The 20,058-nt window shown below is 40.6% G+C and overlaps 1 protein-coding gene across 1 annotated transcript in view; it reads left to right on the top strand.

Moving 5' to 3' along the window:
* CDH6 (cadherin 6) overlaps positions 1–20,058 on the top strand; it is a 114,542-nt gene that overhangs the window by 78,448 nt on the left and 16,036 nt on the right. The window contains exons 3-7 of the mRNA XM_034762063.1: positions 6,739–7,033; positions 9,659–9,778; positions 12,781–12,948; positions 14,362–14,549; positions 16,767–17,020. Of these exons, the coding sequence (XP_034617954.1) occupies positions 6,739–7,033; positions 9,659–9,778; positions 12,781–12,948; positions 14,362–14,549; positions 16,767–17,020 (1,025 nt within the window). The remainder of the gene's footprint in view (positions 1–6,738; positions 7,034–9,658; positions 9,779–12,780; positions 12,949–14,361; positions 14,550–16,766; positions 17,021–20,058) is intronic.

The raw sequence follows: 20,058 nt of genomic DNA on the forward strand, positions 1-20,058 counted from the left end.
AATGACACCACTCAGCTTTTGATATTGTGTGTCACTGACAGTTTGTCTGTCATGGGCTTCTAGTTCAGGTGCCTCAATAGCCATCGCTGGACCTGGATTTCAAATAATGGATGTGCCATGAAAAAATTGACCACATTCTTATCAAAAATCTCACTGGGTCTTTGGTGGCGCAGTAGCTCCAGGAAACTCAGACCATAGACTAGTTGCCACTCAGTTCTCACGGCATCTTCCAACTCCTCACAAACCAGATGGTCATCAGCAGTACAATGTGCAGTGTCTTTCTGTGGATCCTGTTGAAATATACACAAGCTATTGAGGATCTCGTATATAACTTTGGTACCCACTCTGATGACAGAGATTGCATGGAGTGGTATACATAACGCTATATCACACACGGCCACTGAAACAATCAGCTTCAGATGGTCGCACAAGAGACACCGGCTTTCTGAAGACCCTTTGATATATTAGCAAAAAAGACAGATGCAGGGATATGTCCAAGAACAAACAGTTGAAAGGCATTTCCCAGGCCAGGGCAAAATGTGATCATGTGATCTACATCAACTCTGTGGTCAATGAAGCAGATGACAGCCTAAAGCGCAACAATCTGTGCCCTTCCTCCAGAACGATCATGTGCCTGCCTTCTAACATTCTCTCCCTGCTCATCAATGGATGAGGTCCTGAACAGATAGAAAACACATTATGAAAGTGTAATGAACCATGCACCTGCTGATGAGGGTCTAGAGCTACATGACTTTGCAGACCCAGGGATGGACACTGATCTTCCGTTACTAGTGGAAGTACAAAAAGACATCCAAAAGTTGTGGAATGGATGTGAACTGGTCCTGAGGATATTCCACTTTAGCTGCTCAAGAGTGCCTAGGAACCAATGAGCACTGGCCTGCATCAACTATTCTTAAAAGGGCAGTATGACAGGGTCAGCACCCACCTCTCATGAGTGTCCCCCTTTTGGCCGATGTGTGCCTGCAATCACTGAGTTTTGAATAGGGGTAGCACCTACTTCCCGTGGGTGCCCCCTTTCTGTTCAGGTGTTCAGCGAATCAACCCCCCGGCCGAGTGACACACACTGTTCCCTCTTCCAGGATATACAGTCTCTAGTTCTTTCTCACAGCCCTGCTTGGGGCTGTAGCACTAAGGTTTCCTTCCTAGAAATACTGCCTTCTTTAACAGTCCAACAGGGGTCCATCTTGGTACCCTCAGTTGGTGTCCTTTCAGCAGCCCTTCCTGGGCTCAGTCTTCAACCAGACCAGCAGGGCCCATCCTGCTATCCTCACCCAGTCTGGCTAAGTTCTGGGCTCAGTCCCTTGGTTTCAGCCTGCCTGCACTGACCTGTCCATGGTCCTGCTGTTCTTCCAGGCACCCACTTCTTCTTCTTCAAGCTCCACGCAGCAACTGACTGCTCTGCCACTGCTGCTTCCTTTTATGTGGCCTTTGTGGACCCCAATTGGTCACTCCAGCAGCACCTCTCTATGCGCTATAGGTGCCAAATTCTGAACATAAAGTGTTTCAGTTTTGTGCAAAACGTCACAGAGATCTGGCCTTCATCCAATCACTCACTACATTCAAAAGCAGCTTTGCATTCGCTTTAGCCATGTTGCCAGGATGGACAAAAACACCCCAGCATGCCATGCCTCAAACTCTCCATCAACACACAAAGTGGTGCATGCTTTGACCATATCTGGTGTCATCGGTAGGAGCACCCAGAGATTCATGGATTCTCAGGATTAAGCCAGAACTGGGAACTTCACTCTCTGATGCCTGGTACGATGCTGGTACAATGCGTGTTTGATGATGATGAATGGGCACATCTGGTTATAGTGAACTTCCTCCTGTAATGAGGCTTCTATATGGGGGAAATGACTTCACATTAAGAGGGATATTTTATTATTACTATTTATTGATTTTATTCGACATACCAACCATTGTGCTAGGCGCCATGCGGGCCCAGAATACACCACTATCTGTTTATTTTTAACTGTATCTTCAGAACTAATACTTCGGTTTTCCTTTAAGGTTTATTTTTACAACTCTTCTATGTGGTTACAGTGGCAATTTCCCTCCTCATATAGGTCACATAAACAGCATATCGCTGCTAGGACATCTTGACACATAAGAAAAAAAAAGAAACAGATTGTTTGGTACAGAAGTTTTATTCAGGCAAAAAAATAGTCAAGGATAAATGTAGATAACAGAATCTAGAATAACAGATCAGGTTTTCAGACATTCTCCTCACAGGAGAATGTTACAAATTTATCCTCTGCAGAAATAGTTTTCTTTTTAGATAGTTAATTTCTGATTTTTTTTCTAATGTATACAAGTGTATGTTATTAAAGAAAAAGGAACAAACTCAAAACTACATATCTAAGATTCTGTTCTGATGCTCTAAGGATCGTCAGATCTTGAAGCCAGGTTTGCATGGCTACCAGGCAATTGACAGCCCCACACTGCCATAACCTGGCTGCTCTGTGCAACCCACAATCTACAGTGGATGCATGCCACGAGATATCCCTTCTTGAGTGATCTGATTGGCAGTTGTTTTAGCAATCCCTGATCAGCTCCTTGATCCTATAGAAGCTCATGGGGCATAGTACAAAGTGCCCAGGCAACAATGTAGATCCTTAGCTAGCTGCCATGACTGTCCCGCTTCACTGTTTCTGAACCCCCAGTATTGACTTTGGCTCTGACTTGGATTCTAACTCCTGATCAACCCCTGGGATCTCAATACCGAATCAGATACCTGGAATTGACCCTCAATCTGATTCCTGACTCTATCTCCATCTCTAACACTCAGCTTGATACCTGATTCTGATTCTGGCTTGATCCTCAGCTTGGCTCTGACCCTGATACTGGGTCTGATCCCTGGCTTCAGTTCCTGGCTCCCAAAATCCTGCCACTAGTCCTGTCTTCCTTTACCCAGGAGCCTGACAGATGTGAGAAAATTGATGCAAGACTTATTTTACAGATTTCAGAGTAGCAGCTGTGTTAGTCTGTATCCGCAAAAAGAACAGGAGTACTTGTGGCACCTTAGAGACTAACAAATTTATTAGAGCATAAGCTTTCATGGACTACAGCCCACTTCTTCGGATGCATACAGAGTGGGCTGTAGTCCACGAAAGCTTATGCTCTAATAAATTTGTTAGTCTCTAAGGTGCCACAAGTACTCCTGTTCTTTTTNTCTTACAACTTTACCAAAGACCTGAGTGAATATATTAAGTGACACCAGTTTGTTGGAAAAGCAGTAAATAAATTATTTATTTATTTATTACATGACTGAGAAGTGCAGCAGATCACTGTCCATGCAACAACACATATTGCATAGACCCGAGACTAGCTGTTATCCTTATCTTGCATGCAACTACTGAAGATAGAGCTTGCTATTATGAGTAGTCTCCTTGAATCTGAATCATAAAAATTCTAAAAAGGTTCTATAGGAGTCTGTTTAATTCAGTACATTGGGATATTTCCCCAAAACCTTGACAATAGGAATTTGAGGGATGTGTCTGTAAAATAAAAGAACAGGAGTACTTGTGGCACCTTAGAGACTAACAAATTTATTAGAGCATAAGCTTTCGTGGACTACAGCCCACTCTGTATGCATCCGAAGAAGTGGGCTGTAGTCCATGAAAGCTTATGCTCTAATAAATTTGTTAGTCTCTAAGGTGCCACAAGTACTCCTGTTCTTTTATTTTACAGACACATCCCTCAAATTCCTATTGTCAAGGTTTTGGGGAAATATCCCAATGTACTGAATTAAACAGACTCCTATAGAACCTTTTTAGAATTTTTATGATTCAGATTCAAGGAGACTACTCATAATAGCAAGCTCTATCTTCAGTAGTTGCATGCAAGATAAGGATAACAGCTAGTCTCGGGTCTATGCAATATGTGTTGTTGCATGGACAGTGATCTGCTGCACTTCTCAGTCATGTAATAAATAAATAAATAATTTATTTACTGCTTTTCCAACAAACTGGTGTCACTTAATATATTCACTCAGGTCTTTGGTAAAGTTGTAAGACTGGATGCAATTACAAATCTGGTTTAGCTATAAATGTGTGGTTTTTTTTTTTTTTTTTTTTAAAGACTTTTGAAATATTTAATCTTTAACATATGTTGGTCAGTTTGCTTACTGCACCAAAGCCTGAATAGAATAGAATGTTATTTACATGATCAAAGATTTTTCTTTTTCACGCTTGTTTTGTTACCTTGGAAGTAACAGGAATGTCACAGCTAGTCTTAACTTCCCTAGCTTTGCTGGACAACCTGTTGGCAGTTTCTAAACATGTTCATTTTGAGCTTTAATCCTTCAGCTGAAGGGGTGGAGGTACTGAATCTTAAACTAAAATATGCAAAGATGTTAATTAATTATTGAAGTCAAATATGTGTTGTTCCAATGTATGGAATCACAGTCCATCTTAAACAGGAGGCATTTATTTAAGAAAACTAAACAACTAGTGACAAGAACAAAAAATAAGATTGCTTTATCTTCTCTTGTGCAGTAGGGACTGCATCTGATCTGGATCTCTTTACAGTAAACAAAGATATCTAGTAGGTTAATAACATACTCAAAATGAGCATATTATTATAAGTATTAACAACAAAAAATCCCACACACAAATAAAAAAATTAAACTGTGATAAAAAAATCCATCAATCTTGTTACTTCCTAATTTTCACTCTCTTAGTTATTGGGAATATCCTACATCCACTAGTTCTCCAGTCATTATAGGTTATATCCATACTAGGGAATGTTATGAAAAAATTCCCACTGGAATGGTGGGAGCCCAAGTGTAGACAAGTTTTCCATGACTGGACTTATTTTTACCATGATATTAGCTGAAACCAGGCTTAATTAACATGGTAATAAAAATGAGACTGGTTCAGGGAGCCTTGTCTGCTTTAAGGCTCCTCTTAGCACTATCAACGATTCAGCTGAACTGGTGGTAGCACTGGGGAGGGGAGAAGGTTTGTGGTGTTCATCATCTGACTGGAAAGGTAGGAGGAGACTCTAGGGAAAAAAGAGGAGGGTTTAGACAATAGTAGTTCATGCTATGTGCACTGACCATCTGCCATCACCCCATGATCCTCCGAGGGTCTAGAGGTCTTATTTCTCTTCAGGTAAAGATGTTGGAATTGCCACTGCTGGCCTCTTGTATTGGCATCCTCCAATGACCCCAGCTGCCTTGGTGCTCAGACTGCCATGTGTGCTGATTTCTTGTTATTTGTTGCTTCTCCTCATTGAATTTAGCATACTGTTTTGATGTGCATTATGTATGGTGTTAGAGCTCGTCTACAATGCCCTGCACTTTGGACTAGGGGAATGCAAATAGCAGTGCACACCAAGGTGCTGTGTGATAACACCCCTGTGTGGATGCTGTGGGCATGAACTAACAGGTTCCTAGTTTGCGTTAAGGTATTCCTCTTCAAACAGATGGTGCAGTGAATGTTTTTTGTTTGTTTGTTTGGACTCTAGGTCCACTTACCAGAAAGGACACAATTCAGTTTGACCTGTGCTTAGCTTGCCATTGTTTTGAAGCCTTTTGGTGATGGAGCTGTGGCTTCAAGTTCTGGGGCTTCCCCAGAAAGTTTCCTATAGTGCTGTAGGCTGTACAAATCTGAAGATGCTGAGAAATAAGTAGGCAGCAATGTATGATGGTTCTTCCACTGTTGCATCATCCTAGTCCCCTGATGCTCCTGCAATACCACAGAGTATTCTTTTTTTCCACTAGCACTGGATAGGAAATCCCCAGTTAATGCTAAGACAGTAAAAACACTGTTAAATTAGATTCTGTACCTGAACATCCCTCAGAAAGAGAGGATCTTGCAATGGCATGGGTTGGAGGGCCAATAGCAGCATGGCTTCTGAGAGAAGGACCACAGGAGCAGCAGAGATATCCTGGTACCAAATCGGGGGTGGGGCGGAGGGGAGAGCGGGAGGGTAGGAAAGCAGGGCTGAGTGTCAGAGGTTGGGGAATTTCCTTCCCAGAGGATTTCTTGCCTCTTCCGCAGCCTTCCAACATTCTTTGATGGGAAGGCTGGAAGGAATCTTTTCAAACTACAGGAGATTTCCTTGGCCAATTGTCATCCTGCCATGTGTATTTCTTCAGGAAAAGTACAGTTTGGTCCCAGGTGCTTAGTGGTGTCACTATATACAGATAACAATAGTTAAGAAATTGGGCCAAATTCACTGCTGTGTTAAATTCTATTCAACCCAGTTGAATTCAAAGCAGCAGTGCATCTGGCTCCCTAATTCCCATCTGAAGCTGGAGTCTCCTTGCACCGTGTAAAGAACTGATGGTGCATTACTGCAGCTTGCTTGGTCATGCTGTAACCTGCACAATGAAAACTCCCTGAATTTGTATCGCTCACCTTCAGCTAAAGGGAAGCTAGTTTGTTTCCATGTGACGTTTCTGTGAGGTTGTCTTGCTTTTCAGCAGTTATGCATTTCCTTGGAAGGTGCACTGGCCACCTTCTTTTTAGGATAATTCTCTTCAAAATAAAGATCACCCTACTGAAATTTGGCTGATCAGAGAGACTGCTTATTGCTTTATGGAGAAAGGACTAGAGGGGATACAAATGAATAATACAATACAAAAGTCAGGTAGACCATTATGACTTGGAATGAATACCAATAAATCATGCATCATGACGACAGATCTAGACTTTAGAATGGTGTCTCAATTTTATTTTTCTTTTTTTATTATTCCCATTTCACTACTAGCTGCATTCAGACCAGGACAGAGGAGATGGCTCACTTAAGTACATCCTTTCTGGAGATGGAGCAGGAGACCTCTTCATTATCAATGAAAACACTGGAGACATACAGGCTACAAAGAGACTAGACAGGGAAGAGAAGCCTGTTTATATACTTCGTGCCCAGGCTATAAACAGGAGGACTGGACGACCAGTGGAACCAGAGTCTGAATTCATCATTAAGATCCATGACATCAATGACAATGAGCCAATGTTTACAAAGGATGTTTACAATGCCAGTGTTCCAGAAATGTCGGATGTCGGTAGGTGTCAGCTCAGTAATTCACTGTCTGATCTGGGTTCTTTGGGGGGATTTGCATCAGCGTTCATTATTCAGAGGTGGGGGGCAGATACCTGCCATTGAGTTCATTTGGAGTTGTGGAGCATTCAGCATCTCTGAAAATCAGATCTCTAGTATATGGGCTGGACCTGGAACAGAAGTCCTAATACTGTTCAGCTCTGCTTGTTTATGGTTTAGGACAGAAACAAACTGGAAAAAGGTGGGGGAGGGACCATGAACTGCCCACAAGGGAAAGTCAGCGTACCTCTCAGCTCTTCCCTGATTTTGGGATACGTTGTTAAATTTCCTTTGTCCCTCCATAATCTTTTGTTTCTCATTGAGGACAAAGGGAGTTCTCCATTGCCCATTGAAGTGAAGCCATATCTTTCCACTCACTTCACTGGGCTTTGGATAAGGCCCTCAGAATCAATAAAAGCACATAAAAGTCAGATTTCAAATGAATTAATTAAAAATTCACCTTTGGAGATTTAGGGGGCTCCTAATTTAGAGGGTTTCACAGGTTCACATTTCTTTGTCCCTTGTTTCTTTTTAAGGAGAGCTGGGAGATTGAATAGCAACACAGCTCATTTGTAATCTGAAACAATGTCCAGTGAGAGAAGCATTAATTAAACAGCACCAAGTAAAGGATTAAAATAAACCTCAAGCAATATGCAAAAAAGGACTAATAGGCATCTTCTCTCAGCTCATTCATGGGGTTTGTCATGTGAATGAAACCTTACCCCCATCAAAATCAGAGCATCCCCCTAACATTTTATATTAGGACATGGTGTTATTTAATCTGTGGAGTGGATACTTTGTTAAAAAAAAATCTCTTCTCAGCCCCAAAACCAACACTGTTTTTGGTACAACAAACACTTAATTCAGAACTGAACAGGGGTTATTTTTCTCAGGGCTGCCCGGGGGAGGGCAAGTGGGGCAATTTGCCCCAGGCCCCCACGCGAATATAGTATTCTATAGTATTGCAACCTTTTTATATGAAAGGGGCCCCTGAAATTGCTTTGCCCCAGGTCCCCTGAATCCTCTGGGTGGCCCTGATTTTTCTTAGATGGATTCAAGATTTCAAATTTGGATACAGCCCTCAAATTCCAGGCTTGTTCAGATCCAAGGTTTTGATTTGACCCATTACAAAGGTGAGATACTGAAAAATTCAGTTCTTCACTTGGGTTCAGATTTTAAATACCCACCAGCATGGGGGTGTTCAGATCCTTGGGTTTTGGTACAACTATACATTTTATAGAAAATATGAAACAGAATTTAACTTTCCTCTAGAGTCTAGACTATTGACCTTTTTTTTTTGCTCCAACAGCAGCTGGAGTTTGTCTTTCCCTACAGTATTGGGCTGGTGTCCTTTAAATAGAGGAATGGGCAAAGCAGCTTAGATGAAATAAGAATGTAGCTTAAGCTTTGCCCAAAACTTGAATTTAACCAGAACTGCATTTTCTTTAAATCCAAAAAACTTCAGCTGTGTTTAAAAATTTACTTTTTGTCTTTCCTTTTTTTTTTTTTTTTTTTTTCTTTCCAAATTGCCACACTCCCAGGTTCCCACTGGGACTGAAAGGAGAACTGCCAAAGTGTCACAAACAGAGGCTGGTTCTTGAATTCCCAGAGCAGTTTTCCAAACCTAAGATACCCAGCTAGTTATAATAAACATCCAAACTCTGGACTTGATGAGATTCCTCCAGGACTAAATTAAACAGTTTATTCTGGATCGCAGATGTGTTGTCAATAAAGAAGGAGCTGTTCAGTGCTTCATGATTAATAGATTAAATGCAGTGGGGCTTGATCTTTTGGCTCCCAATTAAAATACCCACAAGTGGGTATTTAAAAGGCCTTATTCAGTTTCCCAAAATTATTTCATTGAGGACATAGTATGTGTCAGCAGCACTCCAGTCCCTATGCTTTGTAGATCTCACAGGTTTCCCACGAGGCACAGGGCCATTTGTGCAAACCCATCCAAATCAGGGCCCTTCATGGCTCCCTGGCAAGATAGCACTAGGAATTGGTCAGCTACAAGCTACTCCTGGGATTCCCGTGAAGGGAATTTCCTTTGCACAGAAAAATAATAATAATAATACAGAATAAAGCTGAATTAGCAGCAGAGGTCTTCCTGCACCCACTCCCAAGTCCACTTCACACATAGGGGAGCCACAGAAGTGGCTGATTATTCCAGTCCAACTTGGGAAGACAAGATCTATATGCACAGTACCCCATCTCCTTAATGGAAGAGACAAATTCCTTTAACTGTCTGTTAACGCGCGCGTGGGCAGGGAGACGGATTTCTGAAAGGCCAATATCACAGTACTGTTCTTGTTTGTGAATTGCAGTAACCATACTATAATCAAACCAAATGTTTTCTATAAATAAGCAAGCAAACGGCAAGTACAGGGAAAGACTATTTTTCACCCATACAAACTGCTGTTTGTTGAAATCATTTAAAAGCATTTTTGGCCCCTGTCAGAGTAGCGATCTAACTACGAAAAGAGCAGGAACATTAAAGTACATCCAGCTGGTTAAATGCACAGGCAACTATACTATAAATTGCTCTGTCCACTGACAAAAGAGTACAGGTTTTTATTTATCATTGCAGGTACATTTGTTGTGCAAGTCACTGCGACCGATGCTGATGATCCTACCTATGGAAACAGTGCTAAAGTTGTGTACAGCATTCTCCAGGGACAACCGTATTTCTCAGTGGAGTCTGAGTCAGGTCAGGAGACCTTATATCTGTCATTCTCTGACAGTGTCTGTAATTTAAAATGACATGTTAAGCCAAGCTAGGACATATTAAACAAAAACTTCAAAGAGATTACATTTTACTCAGTGCAAAATCTGACAAACCCAATCGAGCGATACATCTGTAAACATGACACCTACATTATTTTAAGCTTAACATCAAAGCCTAATAAATATAATTAGAACTGGATGTGAACTAGTTTTCAATCATTTTCAACAAGCAGTGGGCATGGACCCTTTGCAGAGCCTTAAGTTAAACCAAGTGTTGCTCAGTTCAGTAGTTTGGCTCCAGTGAGGAAAGGAGATGGGAAGGCAGGTGGAAAGATTACTCATTACATTATTTTTCTGTACATCTGCAATGTAGAGAGATTTTTATGTTAATCTTCTGGGGGGAAATCTTCATTTCGAATCATGATAGAAGAGGTGCATTTGGCTCTGCCCCACTCAATATAACATCTCTCAGGATCCAACCTTTTTGAGCTCTGTCTAGGGCTGTTGGGGAGATTTTCATCAGAAAATATTGATTTCTCAAAACTGAAACTTTTTGTGGCAATGTATCTGTATCAATGAAACTTTTTTTTAGGAAGGTTTCTCAGGTCCAAGATGGAATTTCAGGACAGAGCGAGAGACACAAACACACACACCCAGAGTAGCCCGGGGTTAATGGGAGACCCAAGTGAGTGCTGTAACCACTGGTCTATTGGATATTCTAGCAAGGGTCTTTCTTCTTTTCTGAAAGGTTTTGGTATCATTCCAATGTGTAACACAAACAAATTTTGAAGCCTCAAAACTGTTCATAAAATGGAATTCTTGTTTTCTGGCCAGCCCTAATTCTGTCCTCAGAAGGGCATCAAGTCAGATAGTGCATGGGGGTAAATCACATAGGACTGGGGGGTAGGGAGGATTTAGGGATTGCATTAATAAATAAAGGAAACACCGAGTTTGGAACAAAAACTCGTTTAATCTCACTTTATGAAAAGTGGATGAGTTTACTCATGGTACAAAATTACTCATCAAAGTGATATCCAACAGCTTGTTTATTATTTTTAACTCTAGACCCACACACAAAAATTTTTAAAAAAGCTGTAACATGGCTGATTTTGTTGTTGTTGAGGTTTGGATAATCAAATGTCCAATAGCTTCTGTTATAGGAGGATGTGGGTTCATCTTCCTCTGAAGCATAAGGTACTGGCTACTGAAGAAGGTAGGATTCTTCTCTTGATGGACCAATGGTTCTGGTCTGGCAGAGTATATCTTACATTCTTCTATCCAAAGGGATAATAAGGATGAGGGATCATATGCTGTAGCTGGTAGTGCAATGGTTTCTTAGCAGAGTGTGTTTGGGATAAAAAAATAGATACAGCAAAGGTTTGATCCTGGTCCCACTGAACTCAGCAGCAAAACTAGGGATTTCAGTGGGACCAGAATTTCATTCCTACCGACTACTTAAGAGACCAGATAAATATAGCGACACAAGGTGGGTGAGGTAATATCTTTTATTGGACCAACTTCTGTTGATGAGAGCACAAACTTTCAAGCCATACAGAGCTCCCCTTCAGGTCTGGGAAAGGAACTCCCAGTGTCCCAGCCAGGGGTTGGCACCACCATGTTGCGCGATGGACACTTGACAAAATTACCATACTTAGTGACAGACCGGGGGGGGGGGGGAGGGCAGGGGGTTATGTCATTCAGTCATTCAATTTTTTGAAAAATTACCATAGACCTCAACATTTTTACCGTGGACACGTTGCTGACCCCTGGTCCCAGCTAAATGCAAGGTGGGACAGATTGTTTAGAATAAGTAGTTAGCACATATTGTAGGGGCCATTCAAGGTAGAGTGGCCCATTAACACATCTGCAGTAATAGGACAAAAAGAGGGAGTTAGTGGGTTACAGATTCTTGTAATAACTCATAAATCCAGTGTCTCTGTTCTGTCCATGATTTTCAGTGTCTAGCAGAGTTATGAATTTAAGCTCCCAGGCTCATCTTTTGAAAATGTTGTGCAAGTTTCCTTTGAGGATGAGAACTGATAGGTCAGATATAGAGTGATCACTTTGTGAAAAGCGTTCACCCACAGGTGATAGGATGTTTTTGTCTTTCATCATTATCCTGTGTGAGTTGATTCGAGAGCATAGTGATTGTCTGGTCTCACCTACATAGTCATTATTAGTGCACTGGATGAGGTACACCACATGTTGTGATAGGCATATGTAGGATCCATGGATCTTGAAAGGTGTGTTGTGTGGGGCATTGATCATTGTAGCAGTGGAGATCTGCCTGCAGGTTTTCCATCTGTTGTTCTGGCAGGATCTGGTACTGCTTTGAGTTGGTGTGTCTGCATACAAATAAATATAAACATTTTGCTTTATTATAAATATAAATTATTGAATTTCAGTGGGAGTTAGGTGCCTAACTGACATTTATGCCTTTGAATAAGAAAGTATTTAGGAGGAGAATTTCAATCACTGTATAAATAGAAATAGATATCATATGCTTGGGTGCTTGCTGCTTTCTTAATTAATTTCCCTGCCATTTAATGTTGTTGTACTGCCTCTTAATGATGCCTTGCTGAAGTTTGCTTGTTTTTGCCATGTCTGTCAAAATAAAAAGTTGATGGGATGGGGAAAATAACTAAAGTACCTTATAATGAGACACAACCCTTCTTCCAGTTCAACAAGAGACTTTCACACAGAGTTAAAGGGGGATAAATAGTCATATAAAATAACAATGCATGCAAATCGCTTTAAAGTTTTTCTGGGAATGTCGTTAATATTGTGTCTGTCACACAGGCAGCAGCCTGAGATACAATATGACAAGTCTGCAATTTAATATGCCATCTTATAACAGTAAATATTTATACTGGGCAAAGTTTACTGATTACAGAGAGACTGTCTTTTTTTTTTTTTTTTTTTAAATAAGCATTTCTGTCAGTACACTACCAACTATGTTCCCCTCCTTAATTCTCACCTTCCCAGGTATTATCAAAACTGCTTTGCTCAACATGGACCGAGAAAACAGGGAGCAGTACCAAGTGGTCATCCAGGCCAAGGACATGGGTGGACAGATGGGTGGACTCTCTGGAACCACCACGGTGAACATCACACTGACTGACGTCAATGACAATCCACCACGATTCCCACAGAGTGCGGAACATGTTTGTTTCTTTGAAAGTCTTTAAGGAAGTCTAGATAGAAATTAATATTTTTTTCTCCCCAGTTATTTCTGCGGTCATGCGTATCAGGCTTCCACAGAGTGAGTGAGCGGTAGCTTGATACTAGTGCTTCACTTCAGTGGATGGAAAACATTTTTTGTAATGTTTTCACTGCTTTGCTAGAGTTAGTCTGAGATGAACATTACTAAACAGAAAGCATCCTTATTTTTTCTTCTCATTAAATGGTACTGCTGGGGACCTCCGATCACACTCTTTGTGTTAGCATGTGTCTGCAATTATTTTTAGAACAATTTCTGCTTTGTTCTAATGTCTGTGTTTTGAAATATTCTCATTTAAATGAGTCAGATCTGTCCCTGGAGTAATTCCATTGAAATCAACATGTGCTTCAACATAGTGCTGTTTGAAATAGCACTATGTGAAAATGCACTAGGAAATGTTTAGCGTGCACCATCAGGGTCTACACGAACCAATTAATGTGCAAGATGGTAGTGCGCTTTAGCAATTACACCATGATAAAGCGCATTACCCATCTGTGTAGACAAGCCCTTAGAAGCAACAGTCCTTTGCATTATTGACTGATTCTGGGCGTAAACTGATTAAAAATCTCCCACACAATTTTTTTGCTTTATCTAACCCTTGCCATTTGAGCCAAGAACAGTAGCAGCTGTTTGAGATTCTAGATACTATCAGACAAATATGAAAGCTTTGACTGTTAAATCACCAAAAATGTTATTGAAAGCAACTTGTCATTTAGGTCCAAAGTCTGCCCTTGGCTGTGGGCCAACAGCTCCCATTTAAATTGGTGGACTTAAATTGAAATGTAACTCTCTGCCCCATAAAGTCTATTATACACCTTTGCGCATGAACATCTCTTATTGCCTGAATCAATGATGCATCAACACAATGCCAGCATTCCCCAAGTAACTTTTCTTAGGGGTGTTGGGATCAGTTTGCAGTGCAGCACATTTGCGCTAAAGACTGGCCTAGATTTGGTTTTAATGTCATTATATCACACAGGCTACTGGCAGTTCTCTATATTTTGGGCATCTTTTAACATCCTGAGGTTGTTTTTTCTTTTCCTATTTCATCTTCAGCTGGCCAAAAGGGACCCAAGATATTGTCTGACATCACTTGCAGGTAGAAAGAAAAGAAAGTTCATGGTCATATTAGGGTCTTGTCAGGGAATCACTGACTTCTGTTGTTATGAAACTAAGACATGGGGTGAGGTTTATTTCTTGCTAAAGACCTGGAGATCAGCAACTTCTTAAATCTACTGATCAGAATATTGGTGCATCTATGTCTGGCAAGCAAATACAGCTTTTATATCCAGACTCCAAAATACCATGGTCCTGGCTGACCAGAACTGCTCTCTCATTTACTGTAGGTACATACCAGTTCAAAACACCTGAATCTGCTCCACCTGAATCACCGATTGGCAGGATAAAAGCAAATGATGCTGATGTGGGTGAAAACGCCGAGATCGAATACAGCATCACTGAAGGAGATGGATCAGACATGTTTGGGGTTATCACTGACAAGGACACACAGGAAGGAATTATAACAGTCAAAAAGGTACACATTTTTATAAACTTAATTCCAACTTTTAGAGTCCTTTAAGAGCCTTACATAATGTGCATTTAATTTGTCATACAGTTGACATTGTTCAGTGATTTACACATTATTTATTAGGAATCTCCTCCAAATTCTCTGTACAAAGCCCTTTTACCAAATCAGTTAGGATTCCTTCCCCTTCCCATCCTCCCCAATCCTGTTCCCTCTTAGAACCACTTCATAAAACCTGCTTGCACAGACTTTGAATGGGAAGGAACAGCATTTAGCCCATGAAGAGGGACAGGTCTGAGAGAAAGTTCTACTGCCTCAGAAGATTCATCGCAAAGGCTGGAGAAGTGCCCTTCAGCTGTGCTTTTTGTCCCTAATGTGAGTAAAAAAATTTTAAAAAAAAGATTTGCTCTACTTATTAGGAAAGTGCTAGGTTAGTCAACAGAAATAATCAGTGTCCCTGTACCATTTTGCCTATTTAAATTACCTTTGACCTCTCAGAAGGTGTGGAATTATATATGCTCTAGTAAATCAAAGCACACAATTTATTGATGTACATTTTCCATATAATGTAATTAATAAACCCATTAGTGTACATTCACTTTAAAAAAAAAAATCACTGTGCCTTATTAGATCAGAATGTGCATCATCTAATAGATTGCACTTTGGCTGTTGGAAAGGATTTGGATAATCTTGTTAATAGTGAGTTATCAAGCAAGCGTGATAAGGTTACAGATATCAACTTCCATCAATTCAAGTTTAGTCAACATGAAACAGACATTGTGTGGATTTTCAAAACATACACTTTGCTTGTTGATATCAGTACGACACCCGTCATTACTTGTTCCTTAAGAAACGCCTTGTAGGGTATGATCATTGACATCAGTCTAATTCTGTTCATGTTCCTGTCTGCTTCTAACAGCAACTTTGTTCCTGTTAGTCTTGTTCAACAAAACGAAAAAAAAAAAATGGGGTGACTACTCTCTGCCTATGTTGCTATAAGTATGTGTGTATGTGCACAGTCCCCCAAATGTTTCTTCTGTATTTTTAAGAGGATATTAGAACTGTATAATGTAGTCATAACCTATCATAGCATGATACTCTATTTGATGAGTCACCCTAAATCACTTTTGACACCACATGACACAATGTTACATTTCAGTAATGGGCAGCCAATAGTTTAGCACAGGGCTCTCACAAAGACTTTTCCCCTGAGCCTGTGGTACTTAGGGAGCAGGGACAGGAGGGGAAAGACAGTAAATGTGTTGAGGCAGTTCCAGAGTGAGGAATTTGTTTTCCAATAATTATGTCTCATAACGAGAACGGTCCAAGGAGGCAAATTCATTTGGCAAAAAGGTGTATGTTAAGTACACCCTTCCTGACAAATATTAAGGGCTAGATTCTCAGCTAGTGTAAATCAGCATTACTCTGCTGCTTCCACTGATTACTCCTGTTGATTTCAATGGAACTACACCTGAGAATGTGTATCTTAGATAGTACTCCAGCTCCAGGGCAAGACTGTGTCTCTCCAGCTGAGAATCTGAATCTTAGATAGTACGTGCTTCAGGGCAAGACTGTGTCTACTCCCAGCTTCTAACACAATGTGCCACAACCTGACTGGGACTTTTGGGAGCTACCACAATAAAAAAATATTGAGGTATAACTATATGCAGTGCAGTATTATTATCATGTTATAACTTATTTTCTGGTGGCAGCACTCAGAGGTCCCAGTCAGGATTATGGCTCCCTTCTGTTGGGTCTTATACAAACATACAGGAAGACGCAGTCACTGCCGCAAAGAGCTTAATTTGAAAAGGGGTGTGCGTAGGAGAGACAGAGAGAGACCATTAATCAGACATGAGACTTGGGGCATCCTCCTGGAATTGATTTGAAAATACCTGTGACAGCTGGCTCAATCTAGTACGATGCCAGTGTTTTGTATTGGCTCAGCATAAGTTTGTATGAGTCTCAGGCATAGTATGCCTCTCTGGCCCGTGAGGTTTTTGCAGTTCACTCCAGAAGTAGCAGGGAGTAAAAACCCCATACCATTTCCTAGTAATAGATTATTAAGAAGGGGGGTCCATTAGCTCTCCAAGCCCCCTTCAGTACATCATCAGTTCATTTGGTACATCACAATGCTGCCTGAAGTGGCTTTAAATGGTCGGCTCCCAGAAACCTCTCATTATTTTTTGTTTTGTTTTGTTACATGACTCTTATTTATTTTCCAAGGCTTTGGATTTTGAAAAGAAAAAGCTGTATACTCTGAAAGTGGAGGCTACCAACACTCATGTGGATCCCCGATTCCTCTACTTGGGGCCATTCAAGGACTCCACTACAGTCAGAATTCTGGTGGAGGATGTGGATGAGCCCCCGGTGTTCAGCAGACCAGCATACATACTAGAAGTGAAAGAAGATGTGCCCATAAACAGTATTATAGGAACTGTAACTGCACAGGACCCTGATGTTGCAAAAAATCCTGTCAAGTAAGCATAGACTATTTCAGCTCACCTCTACTACTCTACTTTATATTTGTTTCTATTTGAACATCTGCATGCAAAAAAAATTCCCTTTTAATATTGAAGTGTATGTTATATACTGTATATGGTATAAACATATACACATGTACACATTGTACATACATGAGTGTGTGTGCATGCTCATTACATATAACTCGATTTGCATTTCAGTTGCTTTTGTAACTACTCACTACTCCTTAGGCATTAGCTACACTAACTAACAAGAAGAGAATCTTAAAGATACCACAGTTACATTTTCTAGTTGCAGAAGGGCAAAACTGAATAGTTCCGGTACACTATGGGTACAAACTCAGATTCACACACACAGTCACAGAATGTGAGCTCATTTATATTAGTGCAATTCCATTCACTTCAGTGAAGTTATTCACTGGTGTAAGCAAGTTTACAATCAGCCCCACAGACATTGTAAATTATGTAAGTCACTAGGCAATTAATTTTTAGAGGAAATTTTGAAATTCAGAGTCATTAAAGTTGAGCCCCTGTTTTTCATGAACTAGCAAGTGATATGAGCAAGAACACAACTACAGTGTAGTTTAGTCTATGAAGGTCTTTCTAAGAAAAGTGATCAAAAAGTGTTGTTGTTTTTTTAAATGTATGAGACTCTTCTTTTACACTGAACAGGAGAAGAATCTTACAATGTGACACCCTCTTGTTAATGTATTATAACAGGTCACCAGTCAGAATGGGACATGGAAAATATGCAGTGTAGTTACATGCAATAGCAAGGTACATTGCCACCAGCATTTAAAATACAGGTGCATCTTGATTTTATAGCAGTCATTGTTGGGAGCACTCAAAGCTTTCCTAAAGCAGGGGGTGCGGGCGGGGGAAATACAAAGGAGAAAAGGGAGTTTGATAAAATCAGAGGTCATAAAATTAAGGTTTATGGGTAATACTCTGCACTTCTACAAAGTACCATCCATCGACACATCTCAAAGTGCTGTTAAAACATTAATAAGTTTCAACCCACCTTGTGAGATAGTTTCCTCATCAGTAAAATGGAGATATTTACCTAAGGCAAAAAAGATTGTAAGATCTTTTGGTTCTGTGTTTGTACAGCACCTAGCACAAGGGGATCCTGCTTTGTGTTGGAGTCCCTACGTGCTACTGCAATACAAATAAATAATAATAAGTAAAATAATAATCCTGTGTCTGAGCCTGATTCCTACACTTTTGTTTTAGCCTCCCAAACAATCTTTCTGTCATATGACAAATTTTATATAAGAATGGCCATACTGGGTCAGACCAATGGTCCATCTAGCCCAGTATCCTGTCTTAAGACAGTGGCCACTGCCAGATGCTTCAGAGAGAGTGAACATAGCAGGGCAATTATCGAGTGATCAAGCCCCTGTCATCAAGTCCCAGCATCTGGAAGTCAGAGGCTTAGGGACACCCAGAACATGGAATTACATCCCTGGCCATCTTAGCTAATAGCCATTGATGGACCTATCCTCCATGAAACTATCTAATTCTTTTTTGAACCAACTTATACTTTTGGCCTTCACAACATCCCTTGGCAATGAGTTCCACAGATTGACTGTGCATTGTGTGAAGAAGTACTTCCTTATGTTTGTTTTAAACTCTCTTACTATTAATTTAATTGGGTGACCCCCTGGTTCTTGTGTTACATGAGGGGGTAAATAACAATTCTCTTATTCACTTTCTCCACACCAGTCATGATTTTATAGATCACTATCATATCCCACCTTAGTTCTCTCTTTTTCAAGCTGAACAGTCACAGTTTTTTAATCGCTCCTCATATGGAAGCTGTTCCATACCCCATATCATATTTGTTACCCTTCTCGGTACCTTTTACAATTCTAATATATCTTTCTTTTTTCCTGAATTTTGTCCAAGGAGAATAAAATGACAAAGTAAAAGAAGAAAAAAATAAAAGTTTACTAGAGAAAAAAATCTCTCATCAGCACAACCTCATGATGAAAGAATGGTACCGCATAGGCTGTTTGTCCTCTATCGCCATGTTGTGCCATGGCCTCTAGTGCCATGTTGGCAGATCCAATTTTTTTTTTAAATAAAGGTTTTATTTTGTTTTTACAAAATCTTACAGTATACAAGTTTCCAGAAGACTAGAGTGTAACTATCTAATCTGCCTGTTGTAAGGGGCAGCACGCGCTTGTGCTGGTCCTGGAGGAACCCTGTGAGAAAATAAACTTCACTGTGTCTGTACCTGGCCCAGTGTATGTTCTCCAGCATGTCAGCACACAGACATGCTGGCTCGTGGAAGGCCCCACCCAGTCCCCATCTCCTCCAATCATCTCCCACCCAGTGGCACAGGAGGGGCAGGGAATGTAGTGCCTCTGTGGATCCTGCTTCCTGTATGTTAAAAGCTGTACACCAGACGCCACATGCAGCACACACCAACAAGTTTTTTTTGCCCTTCAAAAACCAGGAACTATGCTGTATAGTTTTGAGCCCTATCTACCTTATCTATAAGTATCTATCTATAACACATTCTTGTAACACCATGGTATGAGTCAATTCCCTTTGTATGGGCTCTGTCCCATCCGATCTTTCTGGGGCAAATCATGGCCTGGCTTGCATGGCTGTACAAGGAAGAAAGGAGGTGTCTGATACCTCCTTATGCAGATTACTCATACCAGCAGAGGATCTGACTCACTAATACTACGTGCAAACATAACAATGGATTGAAAACATCAAAGGGAAATATTTATATTTACAGGGCAGTCCAAGGTGGTTGCTATTATTTAGACGAAACAGCATTTAATTTGCATGGTGAGGGAAATCCCCTTATTTGAGAACAGGGTAATAAAAATCAATTAACATCTTATTGATTTGTCCAAAATGAAAACCAAAGGAGGAAAAAGAGAGAAACGAGGAAGAGATTGAGACACTGGAAGGAAGTGACAGGGGAACAGGAAGAAGAGCAAGGGGAAAGAGGAAACCAAGGAACCACTAGCCTATGAGATGTGGGCCTGCCAATAAATTGTGATCCTAATGGGGCT

Source organism: Trachemys scripta, chromosome 2, assembly GCF_013100865.1.
Source record: "Trachemys scripta elegans isolate TJP31775 chromosome 2, CAS_Tse_1.0, whole genome shotgun sequence".
Taxonomy (NCBI): Eukaryota; Metazoa; Chordata; order Testudines; family Emydidae; genus Trachemys; species Trachemys scripta.